The 19192-nt window shown below is 52.9% G+C and overlaps 1 protein-coding gene across 2 annotated transcripts in view; it reads right to left on the bottom strand.

Moving 5' to 3' along the window:
* Sec3 (exocyst complex component Sec3) overlaps positions 1 to 18845 on the bottom strand; it is a 39835-nt gene extending 20990 nt beyond the window's left edge. The window contains exons 1-10 of one of the 2 annotated variants that reach the window (XM_037219613.1): positions 18826 to 18845; positions 17609 to 17902; positions 17094 to 17189; positions 16242 to 16350; positions 15114 to 15268; positions 12712 to 12939; positions 11991 to 12227; positions 9084 to 9199; positions 7857 to 7969; positions 951 to 1084 (exon numbers count right to left, since the gene is read on the bottom strand). In XM_037219613.1, the coding sequence (XP_037075508.1) occupies positions 951 to 1084; positions 7857 to 7969; positions 9084 to 9199; positions 11991 to 12227; positions 12712 to 12939; positions 15114 to 15268; positions 16242 to 16350; positions 17094 to 17189; positions 17609 to 17854 (1434 nt within the window). In that variant the 5' untranslated portion in view covers positions 17855 to 17902; positions 18826 to 18845. Of the gene's footprint in view, positions 1 to 950; positions 1085 to 7856; positions 7970 to 9083; positions 9200 to 11990; positions 12228 to 12711; positions 12940 to 15113; positions 15269 to 16241; positions 16351 to 17093; positions 17190 to 17608; positions 17903 to 18771 lie in introns of both variants that reach the window. The other variant, XM_037219612.1, reaches the window with a different exon arrangement.
* Positions 18846 to 19192: the final 347 nt, after the last annotated feature.

A 19192-nucleotide genomic window follows, 5' to 3' on the forward strand; every position in this document is an offset into this window, starting at 1 on the left:
ACCGTCGACATTTACGGCTCTCTCGCGGCGCCGACGAGAAAAGGTCTGAATGAACCTCGCGCTAGCCAGTCGCGTCAACAAGAGCCTGCTCTCTCGTCACCGTTACTCCCCTGATACCAGAGCTACCTCATACCTGTGCCTGCTCTGTCGCCACGAATGACAGCCGTTCATTGAATGCTGGCGGAAGGGTGAAATCAAACATGAACCCACATGCTTGCGTGACAAGAAAGCGACCACACGGTCTCCGGCGCGTGCTGTCCACCTTGATCGTGTTACTCCATGCCGTGGATACGAATGAGATTCATCCTCTGCAGCCGACCGTGTACGCGTCGTTAGTGTGCCGCTGCTATCCTGATTTAAACTGATCTCGTCCAGCGCTGTCTCTCACGGCCATTCTATGCTGTACTTGTGCGCATGCAGCCTGTCGATTTCCTTACAATACATAGGACACATTGCCACCTCATTTCTCAAAAGGTTACTGTCAGCAAAAAGGTTACTGGGGCAAGCTCTTTCGTGTTTCAAATGGTAAGAATGACGTCAAAGAAATGCCTCAACAGAGGGGAAAGTTATAAGAGGAACGGATCAGCCAGCATCAGAAAAGAACCTTTGAAACACACTCTGGCCGCTGGAAACGACCTTGCCCTCTTATTATTGACCTCGAGACGTCCCAACCGCTTTGTTAATGATTTGACCACTCTTTCATAATCCCTCCATAACATTGGGTTCCTTCACGACACATGTAACTGCTACGGTAATGGGCGTCACCTCCTGTGCCGATTATAACGCGAGGCGGCGAAAAGTGCGCTCTGGCAGTCAGGCCTGAACCCACGACTCGGCACAGCGTCATGGATGAACGCTCCATTAACTAATCTACTGCCGTCCTCTACATATCCTCCGTTCGGCCCGTGGCCAGCGACACGGCGCTGATGCAGCGGGGAGATCTCACTCACAGTGGTCCAAGCTTCCCGCTCCGAGCCGAGCAGAACGGCGCCATGCTGGGCGCCGGCCGGCTTCGCCTGCAGCTGGCGCAGCTGGCTGGACATGCGGGACATGGTGGCCGTTCCGCCCGGCGAGTCCATCGGGTCTGCGGAGGGGAGGAAGTTACAGTGTCGGGCATGCGATACATGGTGGCCGCTCCGCCCCGCGAGTTCATCGGGTCTATGGAAGAGACAGCCTTTCAGCGTCGGACATGCAAGACAAGGCGGCCATTCCGCCAGGCGAGCCATCGCGTCTGCGAGGGGAGGACGTACAGCGGCGGAGATGCGAGACATGGTGGCTGCTCAGCCCGACGATTCCATCATGTGTGCGGACGCGAGGATGGTACGGAGCCAGACATTGGAATGTAGTGATCCCCCCGAACGGCGAGTCCATCGGCTCTCTAGAGGGGAGACGCTACAACGCCTGGCACATGTCACTGGACCATGTGCGTCTGACTCGCCACTTTGCTGCAGACTTTGATTTAAGTGGCCAGTGACACGTCGGTCGGCGAGTCTATTGAGGATGTGTCGAGGGGAGAGCATACAGCTGGCTGAACTTGAGACAGAGTGGTCATTACGCCCGGGTAGTTGATCAGGACTGGAGGACGCTAGAGCGCCGGACACCCGTGGCATGCTGACTGTTTCACCACGCGTGCCATCGGATCTGCACGCAGAGGAACTTACAGTGCTAGATATCTGAGACATGGCGGCCTCATCGGATCTGAGGAACAGGACATTTCGGCGTTTGAGGTAAAAGCCAACGCACCAGTCAGGTTCGGGAGGGGGCAAGAAGTTCGGACGTGGCAAGTGCCAGCACAACTCGAGCCATCCCATCTGCCGAGGGGAGACAATGCCGTTACTGGATACTCATAAAAAGCAGCCTACAGGCAGTCCACCCGGCCCACACAGCTACTGAAGCACTGATGCCATGGTCAGCTGGGCACCACACATAGCAGTCAGGGCCTGGCGGCCATACTGCTGGCCCGTCCACAGAGACGGGGGCGCACGCACGCAGTTTGGCAGTTGGGATCGCACGTGGTACTGGAGCACGTCGGGCTCACGACTGACGTGGGGATGGTGGAGCAGAGATATATGTCCAATTGGCATTTATAAACCACCGCTGCCAATCAATGGCTAACGCTTTACGGAGCGGAGAGACCACAAAAATACACGACAGTTAATCCTCATTTCGAAACAGGACGGAACAAACAAATGATCCCGCACTTTGTATCAAATGAGCCTTGAAACTTTCCAAATATGCTGGGGGCATCTCACAGAAGCCTTACTGATTCCGCTCTACGATGACAAGTTAATAATGGAAACTGAAAACAGGATCTGTCATCATTCGAAATCATAATAGAACAGTCTTGCAGCTATTTCAGGAACAGAGCTGAAATGCTCGAATGAAAATGTGATGTAGTAATGATGAGACGGCCTCATAACTATTTCAGACAAATCACATGCCATATAGCCCAGGTGTTAATCTGGGTATAAAATGTCATGCTGACTGCAATATCATGGGCTTATGATAAGCATCACCGGTATCCACATTGCCGCCGAACGGTTGCTGAATCTGTTTCCACCAACGCGCCCGACACATAAAGCCCGGCACTTCCGCCTTCTTCTATGTGATCCACGACCATCCATACGTAACAAAAATTAGCCCATGCTTCTTTTAAAGCATGCCAATAGCTATTTGATGTTACTAGTTCATGCCGTGTCATTATTCGCTGCAAGGTCGCGAGTGACAGTCTGTTCGCTCTCATGTCGGCGGCAAGTAAATCGCGATACCGCCGGATCAGGGTGGCACGGCAACACGTTGGCGATGACAGCTGAGTGAGTCTACGTTTGGGGATTCGGGGATGATTTCACCCGATAACAAATATCAGAGGTGCCAAGCGCAATGAACTTTAGTTCACATAAATCACGAGCGAATATGCATACACACCACTAATTACCCCTGTTGAAAATGCTGGCTACACCGCTTCCGAAGAAGACGTCTGTGCTTCATTGGCGAAGAATACTACGCATGCATCATGTCACTGGCCCACTTTCCAGGGTCAGGATGTGAGTCTCTGTTGTTTTTTTTTTTTTGGCTGTCTCTGCCCCTGTCTCTGTCTCTGTCTCTGTCTCCGCCTCTGTTCCTGTCCCTGTCTCTATCTCTGTCCCTGTCTCTGTCCGGTCTCTGTCTCTGTCTGTGTCCCTGTCTCCGTCTCTGTCTCTGCATCTATATCCGTATCTGCCCCTGCCCATGTCTCTGTCTCTGCCTCTGTCTACCTCCGCTTCTGCTAGGGGTAGAAGTCAATCTCGTCACCGTCGTGACATTGTTGGAGGAAGCTGCTTACTCGAGGGGCGGTGGTTTTCTTGCTAACAACACCACTAATTAAACCCGAGCGATGCGGAATTAGATCCGCCGCTTGGCGGAGCGAGCGCAACTCATACGCACAGTGCGCTGGAAAGCGGCTCACAATAACTGAAAGGAGCTGCTAAAGCTCCGGCGGCGGCCGACCCTGAGCCATATTAAATTGAAATGAAGCCTCTCCATCAGCATGATCGCCATGCCACGCCGGTGCTTACAAACCAATGAGTGATGCACGCGTGACACTGTGCAATAGTGCTCGCTTAAAGGTCGCGTGCCGGGTCATCGCGGCACAAGACGTGACACTGTGCAACAGTGCTCGTTAAAAGGTCGGGTGCCGGGTCATCGCAGCACAAGACGTGACACTGTGCCATAGTCCTCGCTAAAAGGTCGGGTGCTGGGTCATCGCAGCACAAGACGTGACACTGTGCAATAGTGCTCGCTAAAAGGTCGGGTGCCGGGTCATCGCAGCACAAGACGTGAGACTGTGCAACAGTGCTCGCTAAAAGGTCGGGTGCCGGGTCATCGCAGCACAAGGCGTGACACTGTGCAATAGTGCTCGCTAAAAGGTCGGGTGCCGGGTCATCGCAGCACAAGACGTGACACTGTGCAATAGTGCTCGCTAAAAGGTCGGGTGCCGGGTCATCGCAGCACAAGACGTGAGACTGTGCAATAGTGCTCGCTAAAAGGTCGGGTGCCGGGTCATCGTAGCACAAGACGTGAGACTGTGCAATAGTGCTCGCTAAAAGGTCGGGTGCCAGGTCATCGCAGCACAAGACGTGACACTGTGCAATAGTGCTCGCTAAAAGGTCGGGTGCCGGGTCATCGCAGCACAAGACGTGAGACTGTGCAATAGTGCTCGCTAAAATGTCGGGTGCCGGGTCATCGCAGCACAAGACGTGACACTGTGCAATAGTGCTCGCTAAAAGATCGGGTGCCGGGTCATCGTAGCACAAGACGTGACACTGTGCAATAGTGCTCGCTAAAAGGTCGGGTGCCGGGTCATCGCGGCACAAGACGTGAGACTGTGCAATAGTGCTCGCTGAAAGGTCGGGTGCCGGGTCATCGCAGCACAAGACGTGCGACTGTGCAATACTGCTCGCTAAAAGGTCGGGTGCCGGGTCATCGTAGCACAAGACGTGACACTGTGCAATAGTGCTCGCTAAAAGGTCGCGTGCCGGGTCATCGTAGCACAAGACGTGAGACTGTGCAATAGTGCTCGCTAAAAGGTCGGGTGCTGGGTCATCGTAGCACAAGACGTGACACTGTGCAATAGTGCTCGCTAAAAGGTCGGGTGCCGGGTCATCGTAGCACAAGACGTGAGACTGTGCAATAGTGCTCGCTAAATGGTCGGGTGCCGGGTCATCGCGGCACAAAACGTGAGACTGTGCAATAGTGCTCGCTAAATGGTCGGGTGCCGGGTCATCGCGGCACAAAACGTGAGACTGCGCCATAGTGCTCGCTGAAAGGTCGGGTGCCGGGTCATCGCAGCACAAGACGTGCGACTGTGCAATACTGCTCGCTAAAAGGTCGGGTGCCGGGTCATCGTAGCACAAGACGTGACACTGTGCAATAGTGCTCGCTAAAAGGTCGCGTGCCGGGTCATCGTAGCACAAGACGTGAGACTGTGCAATAGTGCCCGCTAAAAGGTCGGGTGCTGGGTCATCGTAGCACAAGACGTGACACTGTGCAATAGTGCTCGCTAAAAGGTCGGGTGCCGGGTCATCGTAGCACAAGACGTGAGACTGTGCAATAGTGCTCGCTAAATGGTCGGGTGCCGGGTCATCGCGGCACAAAACGTGAGACTGTGCAATAGTGCTCGTTAAAAGGTCGGGTGCCGGGTCATCGCAGCACAAGACGTGAGACTGTGCAATAGTGCTCGCTAAAAAGTCGGGTGCCGGGTCATCGTAGCACAAGACGTGAGACTGTGCCATAGTGCTCGCTGAAAGGTCGGGTGCCGGGTCATCGCAGCACAAGACGTGCGACTGTGCAATACTGCTCGCTAAAAGGTCGGGTGCCGGGTCATCGTAGCACAAGACGTGAGACTGTGCAATAGTGCTCGCTAAAAGGTCGCGTGCCGGGTCATCGTAGCACAAGACGTGAGACTGTGCAATAGTGCTCGCTAAAAAGTCGGGTGCCGGGTCATCGTAGCACAAGACGTGACACTGTGCAATATTGATCGCTAAAAGGTCGGGTGCTGGGTCATCGCAGCACAAGACGTGAATTAAAAATCAAAAGCCCTTCGTCCTTGTTTCAACGCAGGAGAAATGCATTGATCGTGTTTCGGTCCGTTCTCGCCTCCCGTCGTCTTTTTGGAAGCCTTTCCGCCATGTTTTCTGCCGGACTTTTGACCGACCGGGCTTGCGAGAGATCACCCGGGGGCAGCATCGCAGCCCGTCCACTGAGCCGGATCTGGCCTCTCAGCCGCTGGCCACCTCACCACAGAGCCGCCGTCCGGCCGTTCGTGGCGAGCGAGCCGAAACAGTGGCCTAGGCGGGCCCTGAGAGGCCGCCCGGCCGGCACGTCCCAGCATGTTAGCGTTTTCAGCCGGCCGGCAGCGCGCGCGCTCGCCGCCAGCGCAGTCCTGGGGCCGTCGGCCGACTGTCGGTGACGGGCCGACAACAGGCCGGCAGACACCCGCCAGCTGGGGTGTGGCCGACGCATATTGGCAGACGGTGGCTCGCGATGCTGCAGTCGGAGAGGGGCCGATGAGGCAAGGTGAGGTCGGATGTCTGGCCTCAACGACCATGGCTAGAGACAACAATGCAGAATACAAACGATGTTAACTCCCAGTCTTCTGCACGTGCGTTCTTAGTTTTATCAAATGTTCGGAATGCCTCTCCGCAAATCGCAGCCCATCCAGCATTTATACCCGGCTTTCCGGCGGCCACATTATTACTCCAGGCTTCCGGCTTAAGTCGGCTGAATCAATCACACCTAAAGCTCACACAGATGATACGCCCAAAGCTGCCCGCTGCCATAAATCAGCGGGGCGATCAGCCAGGCCAAACGTGCGTACGGCCGCCACTGCCACTCAAACTGGGCGGCGGCCCTCCGGTAGTGAGCCAGGAGGCCGAGGTTTGCACCCCGCTGGCGCACCGACGACAACGGACGACCCGGAGGACCCCGAGGCCGCAGTCACGAAGGCCGCGCCGCGCCGACCGACGGCTGGTGCGGGGCCGCAGCTATCGAGCTGTGTACGCGGATGACACCACGAGCCGCCGACTGCCACAAATACCGTCCGGTGACGTCTCCCCGGCTAAACGACACATGACGCGTGGCTGTCGGCCGGAAACCCATGTGAAACATTGCCCAGTATTCAAGGCAATGTTTCACATCGGAAGATATTGGATCAAGCATCAGATATGATGAAATCAGCTCATTTATCACAGTTGGTACTTTTAGAGGGAATGTTTGACATTGGAAGGCATTGGACCACACATCACCTTTAATGAAATAAGCTCACGTATAACGGTTGCTATACTTTTAAATAGAAAAAACTGCCATAGACAACAAAATATCTCCTCTATTAATAAGGCAGGGCGAATACTTATTCTCGTAAAATTACCAGGTAAGTGTAAAGATAGATGCATCGATATTTCGGCTAATGCCTTTATCGAAACACATTTCAGTGATAAATTCGAAATTGGCTGCCGATTCTACGCGATCTTTCAGTTCCCTTTTTAACAGCGAGCCACAGTTTTTATAGGTCACCAACATTTACGAGATTAAACAAGGAGCAGTTGCAAGGCATTAATACGATGCAGTGTACATCTAAGAATTACAAAATGCGAAAAGTACACGTGCACGCAGGCGAATTCAAGTAAACAGGCGTCACTTAAGCTTGAATTCGTTCGAACATCACTTTACTTGAATTCATTTGCATGCACACGTATTTTTCGCGCATCTTCATTTTTAGATATACACTGTGTTGTAGCAATGGTTGGCAACTGCTCCTTGTTTGATCCAAATAATGTTAGTGACCTATAAAAACTGTGGCTTGTTGTTAAAAAAAACCTGGAAAATCAGCAGAATAGGCAGACATTTCGAATTTACAAAAAAATATTCGGATTTATTTATCCATTCTCCCGGTTACTTTACGACGAATACGGCTATTCTTACTACCTTATTGATATAAGCAATGTTCCTCGCAAATGTACTCAACAACTTCCACAGTTTCTCGACTTAGTCAATATCCCCCTCAATACATCACTGTTTGAATGCATCATCGTACCTTAAACAAACATTGAGAACCGATTGGCGACTGTTGCATCTGGAAATCGTGTTCACGAACATCAGAGATCAGTGACTCGACAATTAAATTTTTGTTTGGCCTTGATCGCCGCATCACTTATGGAACCGAAGGATGTGAATGACGTTTTTATGACGTCAGCAAAATGTTTACGGACTAAGCGGGATTCGAACTCCAGGCCCGCCGGAAGTGTGACATGCGACCAGTTGCGCTTCGCACATCTCCAGCGAACGGCGTGTGTCGGTGCGGACGCCCTCGTTGGACGTACCTTTTTTGATGGCTCCCACGCGGCTGCGGGCCTCGGCGAACAGCGCCTTCACCTCCCGCTCGTACCGCTTGCTCAGCGACTGACCATACACCGTCTTGAGCGTCTCATACCCCCTGCACGCAGCGGTTGGGGGTCACTTTGGACAGACACGGTGGGGAGGAGTCGAGACGGCAGCTCGAGCGGAGGTCCCGGCTTTGCCTGCGCCAACAGAGGCGGTACAGATTGCCGTTAAAATATATCGCTGGAAGTACATAATTTTAGGTTAATATCATATATATGATCTTTGTCGGGACCGCGAAATGTGAAATGATGGGAGACAATGACCAGGAGGAGCGGAAAATTTACCCCTGAAGTCGAGCACATTTGTCTGGTTACCCATTGACAATTGTATTCCTCATGTCGAACCATAATCATTATTTTGCGATTGGCGAAAAATCGTCTTCGAACATAGCTACATCACACAAATTACGTGTCTGTACGCAAAAGATGAAAGCCAGGCAGGGGCTTCCGTTTTTTTTGCGAAAAGCTGGAATGAGCAGCTCGTAATAAGGTCTCCCACAGCTCAGCGGGCTTTAGGAACGGCTGATGCCTTGATCTGTCCAAAGAAAACCAAACAAACGTCACATTAGCGAAAACATCAATACTGGATGTTGTTATCTCAGCAGGTTGTTTGGCCTCACCAAGATGAGACAGCAAGACAGGCCAGCATAAACGTCACTTAATGTTGTTGCTTGTCCAAATGTATCACGCTAAATTATCACAATAAGTAAGGCACACATGTATTATTTTCATGGGCTCCCCTTCAGAGATTAACCAAACACAGACGGAGCGACAAAAAATCCGGACCTCCGTACAGGCTGCCAATGTCGCACCCAACGTAAGAATTCTGGTCTTAGTCGTGGTCAAGAATTAATCGACTAAGAAAAAACAGTTTCGTTTTCACTGACGCCATCAAACCGAATAACCATATGCATTTCACAAATCCATTTCCACCACACCAAGACGGCCATACAAGTCAAACCTGAAAACAGGCAACCTTACACACATACACGACGAACTCCCCCAGCGCCCAGCTGCTCGGAATGGCCAGCTCAAGCTTCCTGTCCTGCACCCATCGACCTACACCCGTCACCACTCATTACGGCCGGGGCGCTCACGGCTCCGCAGCAGGCATGCGGGCGAGCCGGCCGGCGCCACCAGCCGACCGCGGTCACATCGGCTCCTCACCTGTTGTCGACGGCCTTGGTCCAGTGCATGAGCTCGGAGTAGGGCTGCAGCTTGAGGTGCTGCGAGCTGTGGCTGGGCAGCTGCAGCGAGTCCTCGGCTGGCACTCCGTCGTTGCCCTGGGGGTGAGGCGAGGCGCGCTGGCGTTACAGGCGGTACCTGAGGGTGGTGGCGATGCCGCCGCCGCCGCCGGCTCGCGAGTCTGGTTTGCGTTTTGTTTTGTTTTTGCTCCCGGAAAACGCGCATCTTATAATATACGTCTTTACTGTTGTGATGATTTTTAACGTTTGCGTTTAGTGCTATTTGATGACCTAACACATAAAAAGGACATAAAAATAAAACGCAACACAACACATAACTACATTAAAAACACATGAACATACACAAACAAAAGGGGGTGGATGCACACGGCGCGGCTGACGTCGACTAGTCCGCTCTGTGCTGACTGTGAAGGTGCTGACAAGGTTCAGGTCACTCTCAGTCTGTCTGCCTGTCAGCGACGACGGAGCGAGCACACTTCAGCGCCAGGTGGCTTCCAGGAGGACCGGCCCAAGAACAGCGCCGTCCGAGCGCCAGACGACGGCTGTCGGCGCCAGACGCGGCGCCGGAGACGCGTCGTCTGGCAAGCCGGCCGGCGGGGCCGACCAGCAGCGGCTGTCACTCGGACCGAGCCGGCGATTTTCCGCCGCGCTCGATCATGACTGGGCAGCTCGAGCGAGGACGGGCCGCCCAAACGCACCGGCAGTCGGCCATCGCAATTAGTCGAGCGGGTCAGAAGCGGGCACTGTGGTCTTTGGCGGGGCGCAGCGCCGGCGGCCGATGCCGGCAGAGTTTGGGTCCCGTGACATGCGTGTTTATTGACTGGCGCGCCCGGGCCGGTTCGTTAACGGGTCTTAGGGCAGGACGCAAGGCCAGACAGCGATAACAAATAGAACATGTGGGCGCTGCGCGCATTAGCGGGAAAAGACCTCCCGGCCGGCTGATATTGAACGGCCGTCCGGCAGCCGCCGCACTGCCACTGCTTGTCACAAACTGGCTATTCTGAGGTCCGGGGTGGCGGGCTGCAAAGGTCACTTGTTAAAGCAAGAGTCGACAGCTGAATTGTTTTGCCGTCCTGGTCCGATCTACAGCGAACTGCTATTTATAGTTTTCATCGTGGACTGAATTCATCCATCCGTTGCAATGTGAAATCTTACAGCGAAGCTGGCTCCATAAATCATCTTGACGGTGCAAAGGAAATGGGAAGCCGCATTGAGCAAGCAACAATCGATCCGGCCGCGATCCACCCGCCCTCTCGTCTTATCCCGCATCCTCCCGAAGCCCGTTTATCCGGGACAAGCACATGCACCAACCGTGAGTGGGTTTAAGCGCCCGCTGGTTGAGGCCTCGTTCGGCCAACGAGCACATATCACGTACGTGTTTCCGAGCGGGGATCATTACTGGCCGCAGGGGCTCTAATCAAAACCGAACCAAGCGCATCCCGCAATACCGGGTGAGTATTTCCGCTCAAGCACCAGTCACTCCTGGTCACACGCTGCGCATATGACACCTCTGCACTATCACGCGCGAGGCGATTAATGAACATACGCTAGGTACACCTGGCAAAGATAAATGCGCGTTGGCATTTAAAAGAAAAATACCTTGAAGATCAAAAGTCACGTGCTTGACGTCATCAACGTCAGCAAAGTAGCGGGGGTGTTTCCCCTCAAGGTTTCACTGGTTACTTTCAACTGATTTCACTACTGGGGCCGTCAGATGAGCACAAAAGGCGATTAAGCGATACACGTAAGATATCATCGTACTTTTTGCGTTCGTCAATGCGTCAAGAAGCATCCAAATATTGAGAAAGGAAGGATTTAGACCCGCAATCCCGTAATTCACAATGACGCCAGATCCGACTTATCACCGACCGGCGGCGGCGAGCGGCGGGGCTGTTGGCCTTTCTTATCATCCTTGACCACATGACCAAAAATGTCAGGCCGGCTGCGACAAAACAGATGCATTTGAGATCCGGAAGTAAAGCTTCTCAGGCTCAATGACGTAAGGCCACTGACGTTGTCTACATCTGCGTGTTACAATCCGACTACCTCCGTTAAGCGCCGTGTACTACGGTGAAACGTTCTCTTCCACAGCCTAGCGCCGTGGCAGCACCGCCCTAAAGGTCACTGCTGGCAGACGCTGGGCGAGATAACCGCTTGAAAATAAGTATATTAGGAAGAGCACAATGGTTCAGGATTACTGAATAGGTTCCAAAAGGATTATCGATGAACAACGTGATAACTGAACTGAAACCGAAACATTCTAAGCATACGCTGGCTTCGAAAGACGCGCATATGCCTCTTACACAGCATACTGCACTTGAATTTGTGCACGACGATTAAACGTATTAGCGATGTGGATGATGTTCGTGCAAAACACTGCATGATGGTGTGTACATCGAACACCAGCAGGTGTGATGACCAGAAATTGGCAGGGCAGTAAAGGGCGCCGGAAAATGTCATGTGTGAAATTCTTGAATATTATTCAATCTGAATTCAACCTAGCCATGGGTGCAGGAACGGACACAGCGGAGGATATGCATCTCCCCTCCCCCCCCCCCCCTGAGAATGTTAACCAATGGTGATGTATAGGAAGAATCGACTTCGGAATACGTAAGCCCCTCCCCCTCCCCCCCCCCCCCCCCCACACACTTTCTGAGACCTTGCTACATGGGATGTCTCAGAAAATGATGGGCCTAACCTGCATGAGACCCACCAGAACTGCAAGATAAAGCATGCGGTGAGTGGCGCGGAAGCCCGCAGATGGATATGTCTAGACCTGCTGGAACACTGGACAACAACTGCAATCACTTGACATCTACAAAACTCCGATTAAGGTAGCATTTCTTTTTATACCATGACCGCCACTTACCATATGAACAAAGAAGTTGTTCATCTGCCGGTACACAGCCTGCGAAAACCGGGCCTTCAGCTTCTCGAAGAGTTTCTTCTGTTCAGCTACTGCTGCCATCTGTTGCAGCTGGGGGTCAACTGAAGTTGCCGACAGTCTCAGCAGGGACTGCGCCGCCTGACAGGCGTCCTTCAGGCCGACGGCGGTGGTCAGGTCCGGGTCGGACAGCACCTGGCGGTCCTTGGTCGGCAGGTCCGGCTGAGGGCACGGAAGGCCTGACTCAGTGCGGCGGGCGCGTCTGCTGGGGCGACATACACCCACCGGCGACAGCCGGGATGGCGCGGAGGCCATGACTCCGGCGAGGCAGCGCCGACCAACATCACGGACGCCCATATCATCATCTATAATTCGATCCATATCACACCATCCTAACGGAGGAGAGGACCCGTTTCCGCCATGTCTTACACACGTTGCTGGGATCTGGCCTTCACAATGACAGCACCGCCCACTCTGCAGCCTCGCCGATAGCACCCACGGCGGGGGTGACCCTGCCCACACCAGCGACGAACACACTCAGGTCCTTCACGTCGCAGTGATGACTGCAGTCTGCCCTGAAAATATCAGCTGGGCCTACAGATGCCAATGACGATGGCCGTGTCGCCTCCCACTGCGCTGCAAACTTAACGATACTGCTGGCATGCTCCGACTCTGGTCGCCCTTCCCTCCCTTCCCTCCAACGCACCAGCATGCCCTCCAGCGTCTGCAGCAGCTGGTGGTGGTTGCGCTGCGTCACCTCCATCTTGCTCTTCTCCCGGCCCATCTCCCTGAGGCTCTGGCGCACGGTGACGAGCGCCTGGTCGTACTGCTCGAGGCGCTCCTCCACCGCCGAGATCTCGTCCACGGCCCGCTGGATCACCGACATGAGCGCCGCCACCTGCTGCTCCGACGCCATGATCGACTGGATGTTGGCCTGCGGGCGGCAGCGGACGCAGTCAGATGTCACCCGGCCGCTGCCGCGTCCGCGTGACTCGGATGATTGCTGGCGTGGTGTGGGCGGTGCGGTGCTGTGACGGAGTGGTGATGTGACGGATGTCACGACGGAGTGGTGTTGTGACGGATGTCACGACGGAGTGGTGTTGTGACGGAGTGTTGTGACGGATGTCATGACGGAGCACTGAGGCGCAGTGCTGCCACCTGCTGCACTGTGACGTTATCATGAACTGGATTATGCATGAGATCGGGGTACGAAGCGTCAGCTGCCGATGTGACACTGTGACGGGCTGAGTATTGGTTTGTGGGGTGTGGAGAGATGCAGTGACACCGCCCGTGTTATAGCGTTGTGAAGCACGGGCAGCCTTATGATCAGCCTGTCAATCAGTGCTGCCATCTGCTGCGATACCGCCTACGTCCAGATGTTGGCCGTTGGGACGTGAGGGAGCTGCTGCCACCTGGTGCACTAGCGTTACCGTGGCGTGGGCCAGTAGATGGTAAGTCATTTGGTCCGAATTCTGCCATTTTGAAGCCGTATTGAGATCAACGGCACGAAAAAGTCAAAGTGGGGCAAACTTGAAACAAAACCCAATTTTACGTAAGTTGTTCAGTGCATTAGCGAGGAACATTGTTCACATAGATAAGACAGTAGTAGTAGCCTTATTTCTCGGCGAAAAAGCAGAAGAGTGGGGATATAGATGGGTTGATATTTTAGCAACATCTCTTTTTTCAAAACAACAATGGCATAAGTTACTTATAGAGTTCAAAAATAGCATTTCTCCTGTTATTTCAATAAAGGCATGTTGCCGAAATATGAAGCCATCTAAATCTCAATTCTCCTGCTTTTTCTCCGAGGAATACGGCTATTATTTCAGTCTTATCTATGAAAACCCAATGTTATGGAATATTTCGTGCGCCTGAATATATCCCGCGGGAAATGCAATGTGGGACAGTTGGACAACAGCTGGACTCAGCGTTTGTACTCAGCGCAGCAGCAGCGTGGCGGACATCAAGTGCGAATTGCTATATTCGTATCCGCGAGGCATAGAAAATTAACAAGACATCAGCGTAAGACAAGAGTGGGGCAAACGCAAGTCTGTGTAAAAGCCATCTGGCTGGTTAACGTATCAAACATACACCAGATCACCCTTTACTGCGCTTGTTTTCATTGAAGTCTGGGATACCCATCAGCAATGACAGACGTCACAAATTCGTCGAGCTAACCATTGCCTGCTACATGAAACTATTCGTCTGCTATTAGCTCCCTCCACCCAGAGTTTTCCAGTGGCCAACCCTACCCCGACCCACCAATGCAGCACAGCTTACATTCAGGCTTGGTGCGCTCCCTTATCATCCTCGGGAGGACGCTGGCATGGCTGACTCGCCGGCCAAGCGGCGCGGCTCCAGGAATTCGTCAACCGCAGAGAGCATTGATGTTCTTTGGACCCGTCTTTACACCTCGACCACAAAACTGATCTCAGATAAACGTCACCCGAAAAAGCAGCACTGTTTGTCATACCCACTTCCTCGACAGCAGCCTCCTCCTCCACATCGGTAGCAGCACCGGCGCCGAGACCCGTTCGTTCTCACGAAAACCACATCACCCCTGACCTGACTGCCAGTTAGACAACTGTCCATGACCCCTATCCAAGACCGGAGAGCTCCTAACTGAGCTGACTCCTCCTCGAGCGTTCCCCGAGAGGAGGCGCCGAGCTGGACCGCCAGAGTCGGACGGCGTCCTCACCCCGTCCAGACCGGAGAGCTCTTGAATGAGCTGACTCCTCCTCGGGCGACCCCCGAGAGGAGGTGCCGAGCCAGACTGCCGGAGAGCCGGGCGGCGTCCTCACCCCGTCCAGACCGGAGAGCTCCTAACTGAGCTGACCACTCCTCGGGCGTTCCCCGAGGGGATGCGCCAGGCCGGGCCGCCAGAGTCGGACGGCGTCCTCACCCCGTCCAGACCGGAGAGCTCTTGAATGAGCTGACTCCTCCTCGGGCGACCCCCGAGAGGAGGTGCCGAGCCAGACTGCCGGAGAGCCGGGCGGCGTCCTCACCCCGTCCAGACCGGAGAGCTCCTAACTGAGCTGACCCCTCCTCGGGCGTTCCCCGAGAGGAGGTGCCAAGCCAGACCGCCAGAGAGCCGGGCGGCGTCCTCACCCCGTCCAGACCGGACAGCTCCTGACTGAGCTGCTCGGCGAATGCCTCGGCGTTGCTGACGGCCGTCTCGTGCTCGGACATCATGCGCAGCAGGTCCTCCTCCTCCTGCGCCGTCAACGCCTGGTAACTGTCGGCCTCCACTACCAGCTCCGACACTGCCGGTACAGGTGCGCACCTGGTCAGTTACTGTCGGCCTCTCCACCGGCCCAGTTAAAGCCCGGGGGCAAATGACGGATCCGAGCAGGCCCCGTCCAGACAGCGCCTGGTCTGAGTGACCCACCACCACCGCAGCGGCCGCCGGCCACGTGGGCCCGGTCATCGGGAGAGCGTTACGGGAGACAGCAGGCGGGCGGCGTCAGCGCCAGCCGCCGGTAACTCCGCGGGCCATCTGGTGGCCGTGGTCGCCAACAGACGAGCCATGTTTGCAGGAGACCCGATACTCTGTCATTTTTGTCTATACCGTTACCCAACAACAGGTAACCAGGAGTGCCCCTTCCTCTATCCCAGCGCCGCAATAAACCGCACGTTAACACAAGAAAACATAAAATTGCATTCTCGCACGCACTCACACTCGCACAAGTCGCACTCGATTTTATCGAAGTCGGCACGAACAACTCAGAAGAAGAAACAAACATAAAGAAGCAGGCCAAGAGGCGGTGTGACCCTGCAGGAATCATGTCATGCAATAGGCAATGATAAATCTTATGAGTGGTCATAGCCCCTCTCACCTAAAAACACTGAATCTGATCATGGTCCCCGTCACCTGCCCGCACTTACGCCTTGATCATACTTCTGGCGTCCAGAGATGAAACACTATGCGTTAATTTTTGGTCATTTTGTGTTTTGCTATGTCTTTTGATTTGCCTCCTCAAGCTGGATTCCGTTATTTAAACAATTAGTTGAAATTTTCACAAACTTTTCGTCATTTTTACCTGAGTTTGTGAGAATTTTGCTTATAGTTTACATAACCAAATTCAGGAGCCAAAATAGCTAAACACGAGCATATAAGGCTTACCTTTGTAGAGCAGCTTTAAACTCACCTGGCCAAGACGCCCGCTTCATGAACCCCCACCCCCCACAGACACGCATGGCTACAATCCGTTCGCTAGGTCAGCACCGTTTCCCCACCTGGCGACATGGCGGCCCGCGTCTCAGCCGTCTGCCCGCCGCCGTCCAGAAACTCGGCCGGAATGTTGACAAACTGCGGCTGCTGACGGTGCAGGTGCTGGCTGCACAGCTACGACCAGACGTCACCGACCGGTCACCACACGGTCACGGCGAGGGGTCACCGACCGGTCACCACACGGCCACGGCGAGGGGTCACCGAGCAGTCACCACACGGTCGCGGCGAGGGGTCACCGGCCGGTCACCACACGGTCACGGCGAGAGGTCACCGACCAGTCACCACACGATCACGGCGTAGTCACGGGCGGTTACCACACGGTCACGGCGTGGTCACGGGCGGTCACGGGCCCCTGCCGGCGCGGAGCACAACACGTGCCACGTCCCGGCCAGCGGCGGGACGTGCCAGGACACGCGCGCAGGGAAGGCGGTAGGGCGACCAGCGCGACGGCATTACACTGTTACATCGGGATCCACACAGCTGTGGGTGATTTCCCCACTTGATTGGCGTTACACTGGTTGTCCGCACTTGATCACGCTACGCGGGGGCACACCGATCACACATCATTAGAAATATGGTGCATACTGAATGCGAGAGCAGTGGGTGACACATCTGGGGATTGGACATTCATATTCCTGACTGCACTTGCATGTGCTTCTGTGAGGGATAACTACGAGGGAGCGCCGCCACTGCAGTTTCAATTCATTTTGCGGGCGACAATGTCCAACAAGCACATGCACACAGTTGGCATAAATTTTGACAGATGTTCAGTTTCCGGCAACTTCCTAGATCACGCTAATACACCAAAGGGTGGCAAATTTAATGGGAAGGGTATGGAGATGCATGACTGCCCTCACCATCCACAGGTTGGCGATAAACATGTTACGCTCCAGTGGCGTGCTGGCCACCCATTTGTACATCTTCTCAAACTGCAAGTCAAGATCAGCAGTGTCCTGAAAGGGGAAGACAATCAGTGATTAACAGAAGCAGCCAGCTGTCCAAATACACAAGATTGTGTAATCAAGGAAATTATGTTATATACTGTTGCTGTCACATACTGTTTAATTTGAAACTCACACAGTGCCTTCCAAAGGGTTCACGGCAGTTTCACAGATGAATACCAATGACAGTTGCAGAGCATGTAGCTGTAACTAGTTTGCAATGTCAGTTTTTGTCTAACATGGAACATAATACATTGCTCTCCATTGTAATATTTACTTTTGTTTATGTGCATTCCCAGCAACTGTAAATCCTGAGGGAACTAGCATATAATATAAATACCACACTATATATGGATCAAGCCTGGCATTTCCTTGAAACCAAATGCAGCCAAAAGCACACCTAGATATTTAATGACATGATGGGCACATACTCGTTTCCCATCCTTGCCATCCACCAGTCGTAGATCCTGGAGGCCCCATGTTCTCTTCTTTTTGTAGTTGTCTTTGTCTAGCTTTTTGACAGTGCTGATGAAGCCACTCTTGTCCTTGCTCACAGACAGGCACAGGAAGTACGTCTTCTTTTTCTTTTCTAACTGAGAAACGTGAATGGCCTTAACTAGGCGTTCATCACTGGGCTCAAATATGCTCTTCTCCAGTGCAAACCTGATTGCTGTCATGGTTCCAATGTGAAGGGTTGCCTTCAACACAAGTCAGCTTGGAGTCCTCTGAAATCACATCACACCAAAGACATGATTGTGCTGATAAGGCATGTTCAAAGCAGGGTCATAGACAGTATCTTCCAAATGATGGACATAAGCAATGATGACCTTGATCTCCCAATTGCTTGGTATTGCAAGCTATGAATTGTGCATTACAGTACTTCAGTTTGAATATTTTTATCAGCTGAAATTATGGCACTGCAAGCTAAACTAAGCACTGCTTGTTAGGTATGCCCTGACTCCACCATCCAATCAAGAAATTTGAGTTAAATTCTGGCATCTTGTGGTGATTGTTCAATGCATTGCACTGCTTAGCATAGTACATCCTACCCTCTAAACTTGAGCAGCCATTGTCACCAGCAGCAGACCATTTCAGGTCGGGGTAAATAGCATTGGTCACTTGAAGGCATTGGTCACTTGAACCCACCTACCCATTCATGGGTAGGTTAGGAGGAAGGCACTCTTTTCAACCAAGGTCTTATGGGCCTCACAAACCAGGTCAATCATAACTTCACGCAATGCTGCACATATTCAGCAGCACCAGCCTACAAATCTGATATGCACTATGGAGTGCCAGATACACTTTGACCTGAGCTGTGGCCTGCAGCCACACTCACACTGTGTTCAAGTGTTTACTTTTATGCCCTCAGCCTTGGGTGAATATTTTTAAAATATGATCTATTTTTTCTGGTGGCGAGTCATAGCGTTGCTTTTCTATTTAACCTTGATTGCCCAATCATTTACGATCATCCATCATTGATTGAAAACGCAAGGATTGTTAAAGGACTTGCATTCCCTCCACCCATTCGCATCTCGCACTAACATGCGCACACACATGCGCATACTCCTGCACCTATGGCATGGCTCAATATTACTTGGAAATGGGTAATACGTGGCAATAACGACGCCTATAATAAGCAGGAACACACCCAAACATACCCCACCACATAAAATGGGTGGCAGCGCAGGGAGAACAACATTCGCGCAGGGAATGGAACTACTGCGTCAGAAACCCTCATCACGATTCATAATAGCATGTAGGCAAATTGAAAATGCCAGAGAAATGCCGTTCTCAAAACGGTAATAGCAAAAACAAGAGACGTCCGTTAAGTTAGCGACACATTCATTCTCAATTTCAATGTCAGTATTATTTTGCTTGAAATAAGGTTTTAATTCAAACGCAACCCACCGGTAAGGTCCGTAGAGTTAGAGACGGATTTGACTTAAAGTTCCAATACGATGTACAATTATGCGATTTGCATTTTATTTCTGTGCCATTCGCATTATATTTTTATG

Source organism: Pollicipes pollicipes, unplaced genomic scaffold, assembly GCF_011947565.3.
Source record: "Pollicipes pollicipes isolate AB1234 unplaced genomic scaffold, Ppol_2.1 Scaffold_4295;HRSCAF=5057_pilon_pilon_pilon, whole genome shotgun sequence".
Classification (NCBI taxonomy): domain Eukaryota; kingdom Metazoa; phylum Arthropoda; class Thecostraca; order Pollicipedomorpha; family Pollicipedidae; genus Pollicipes; species Pollicipes pollicipes.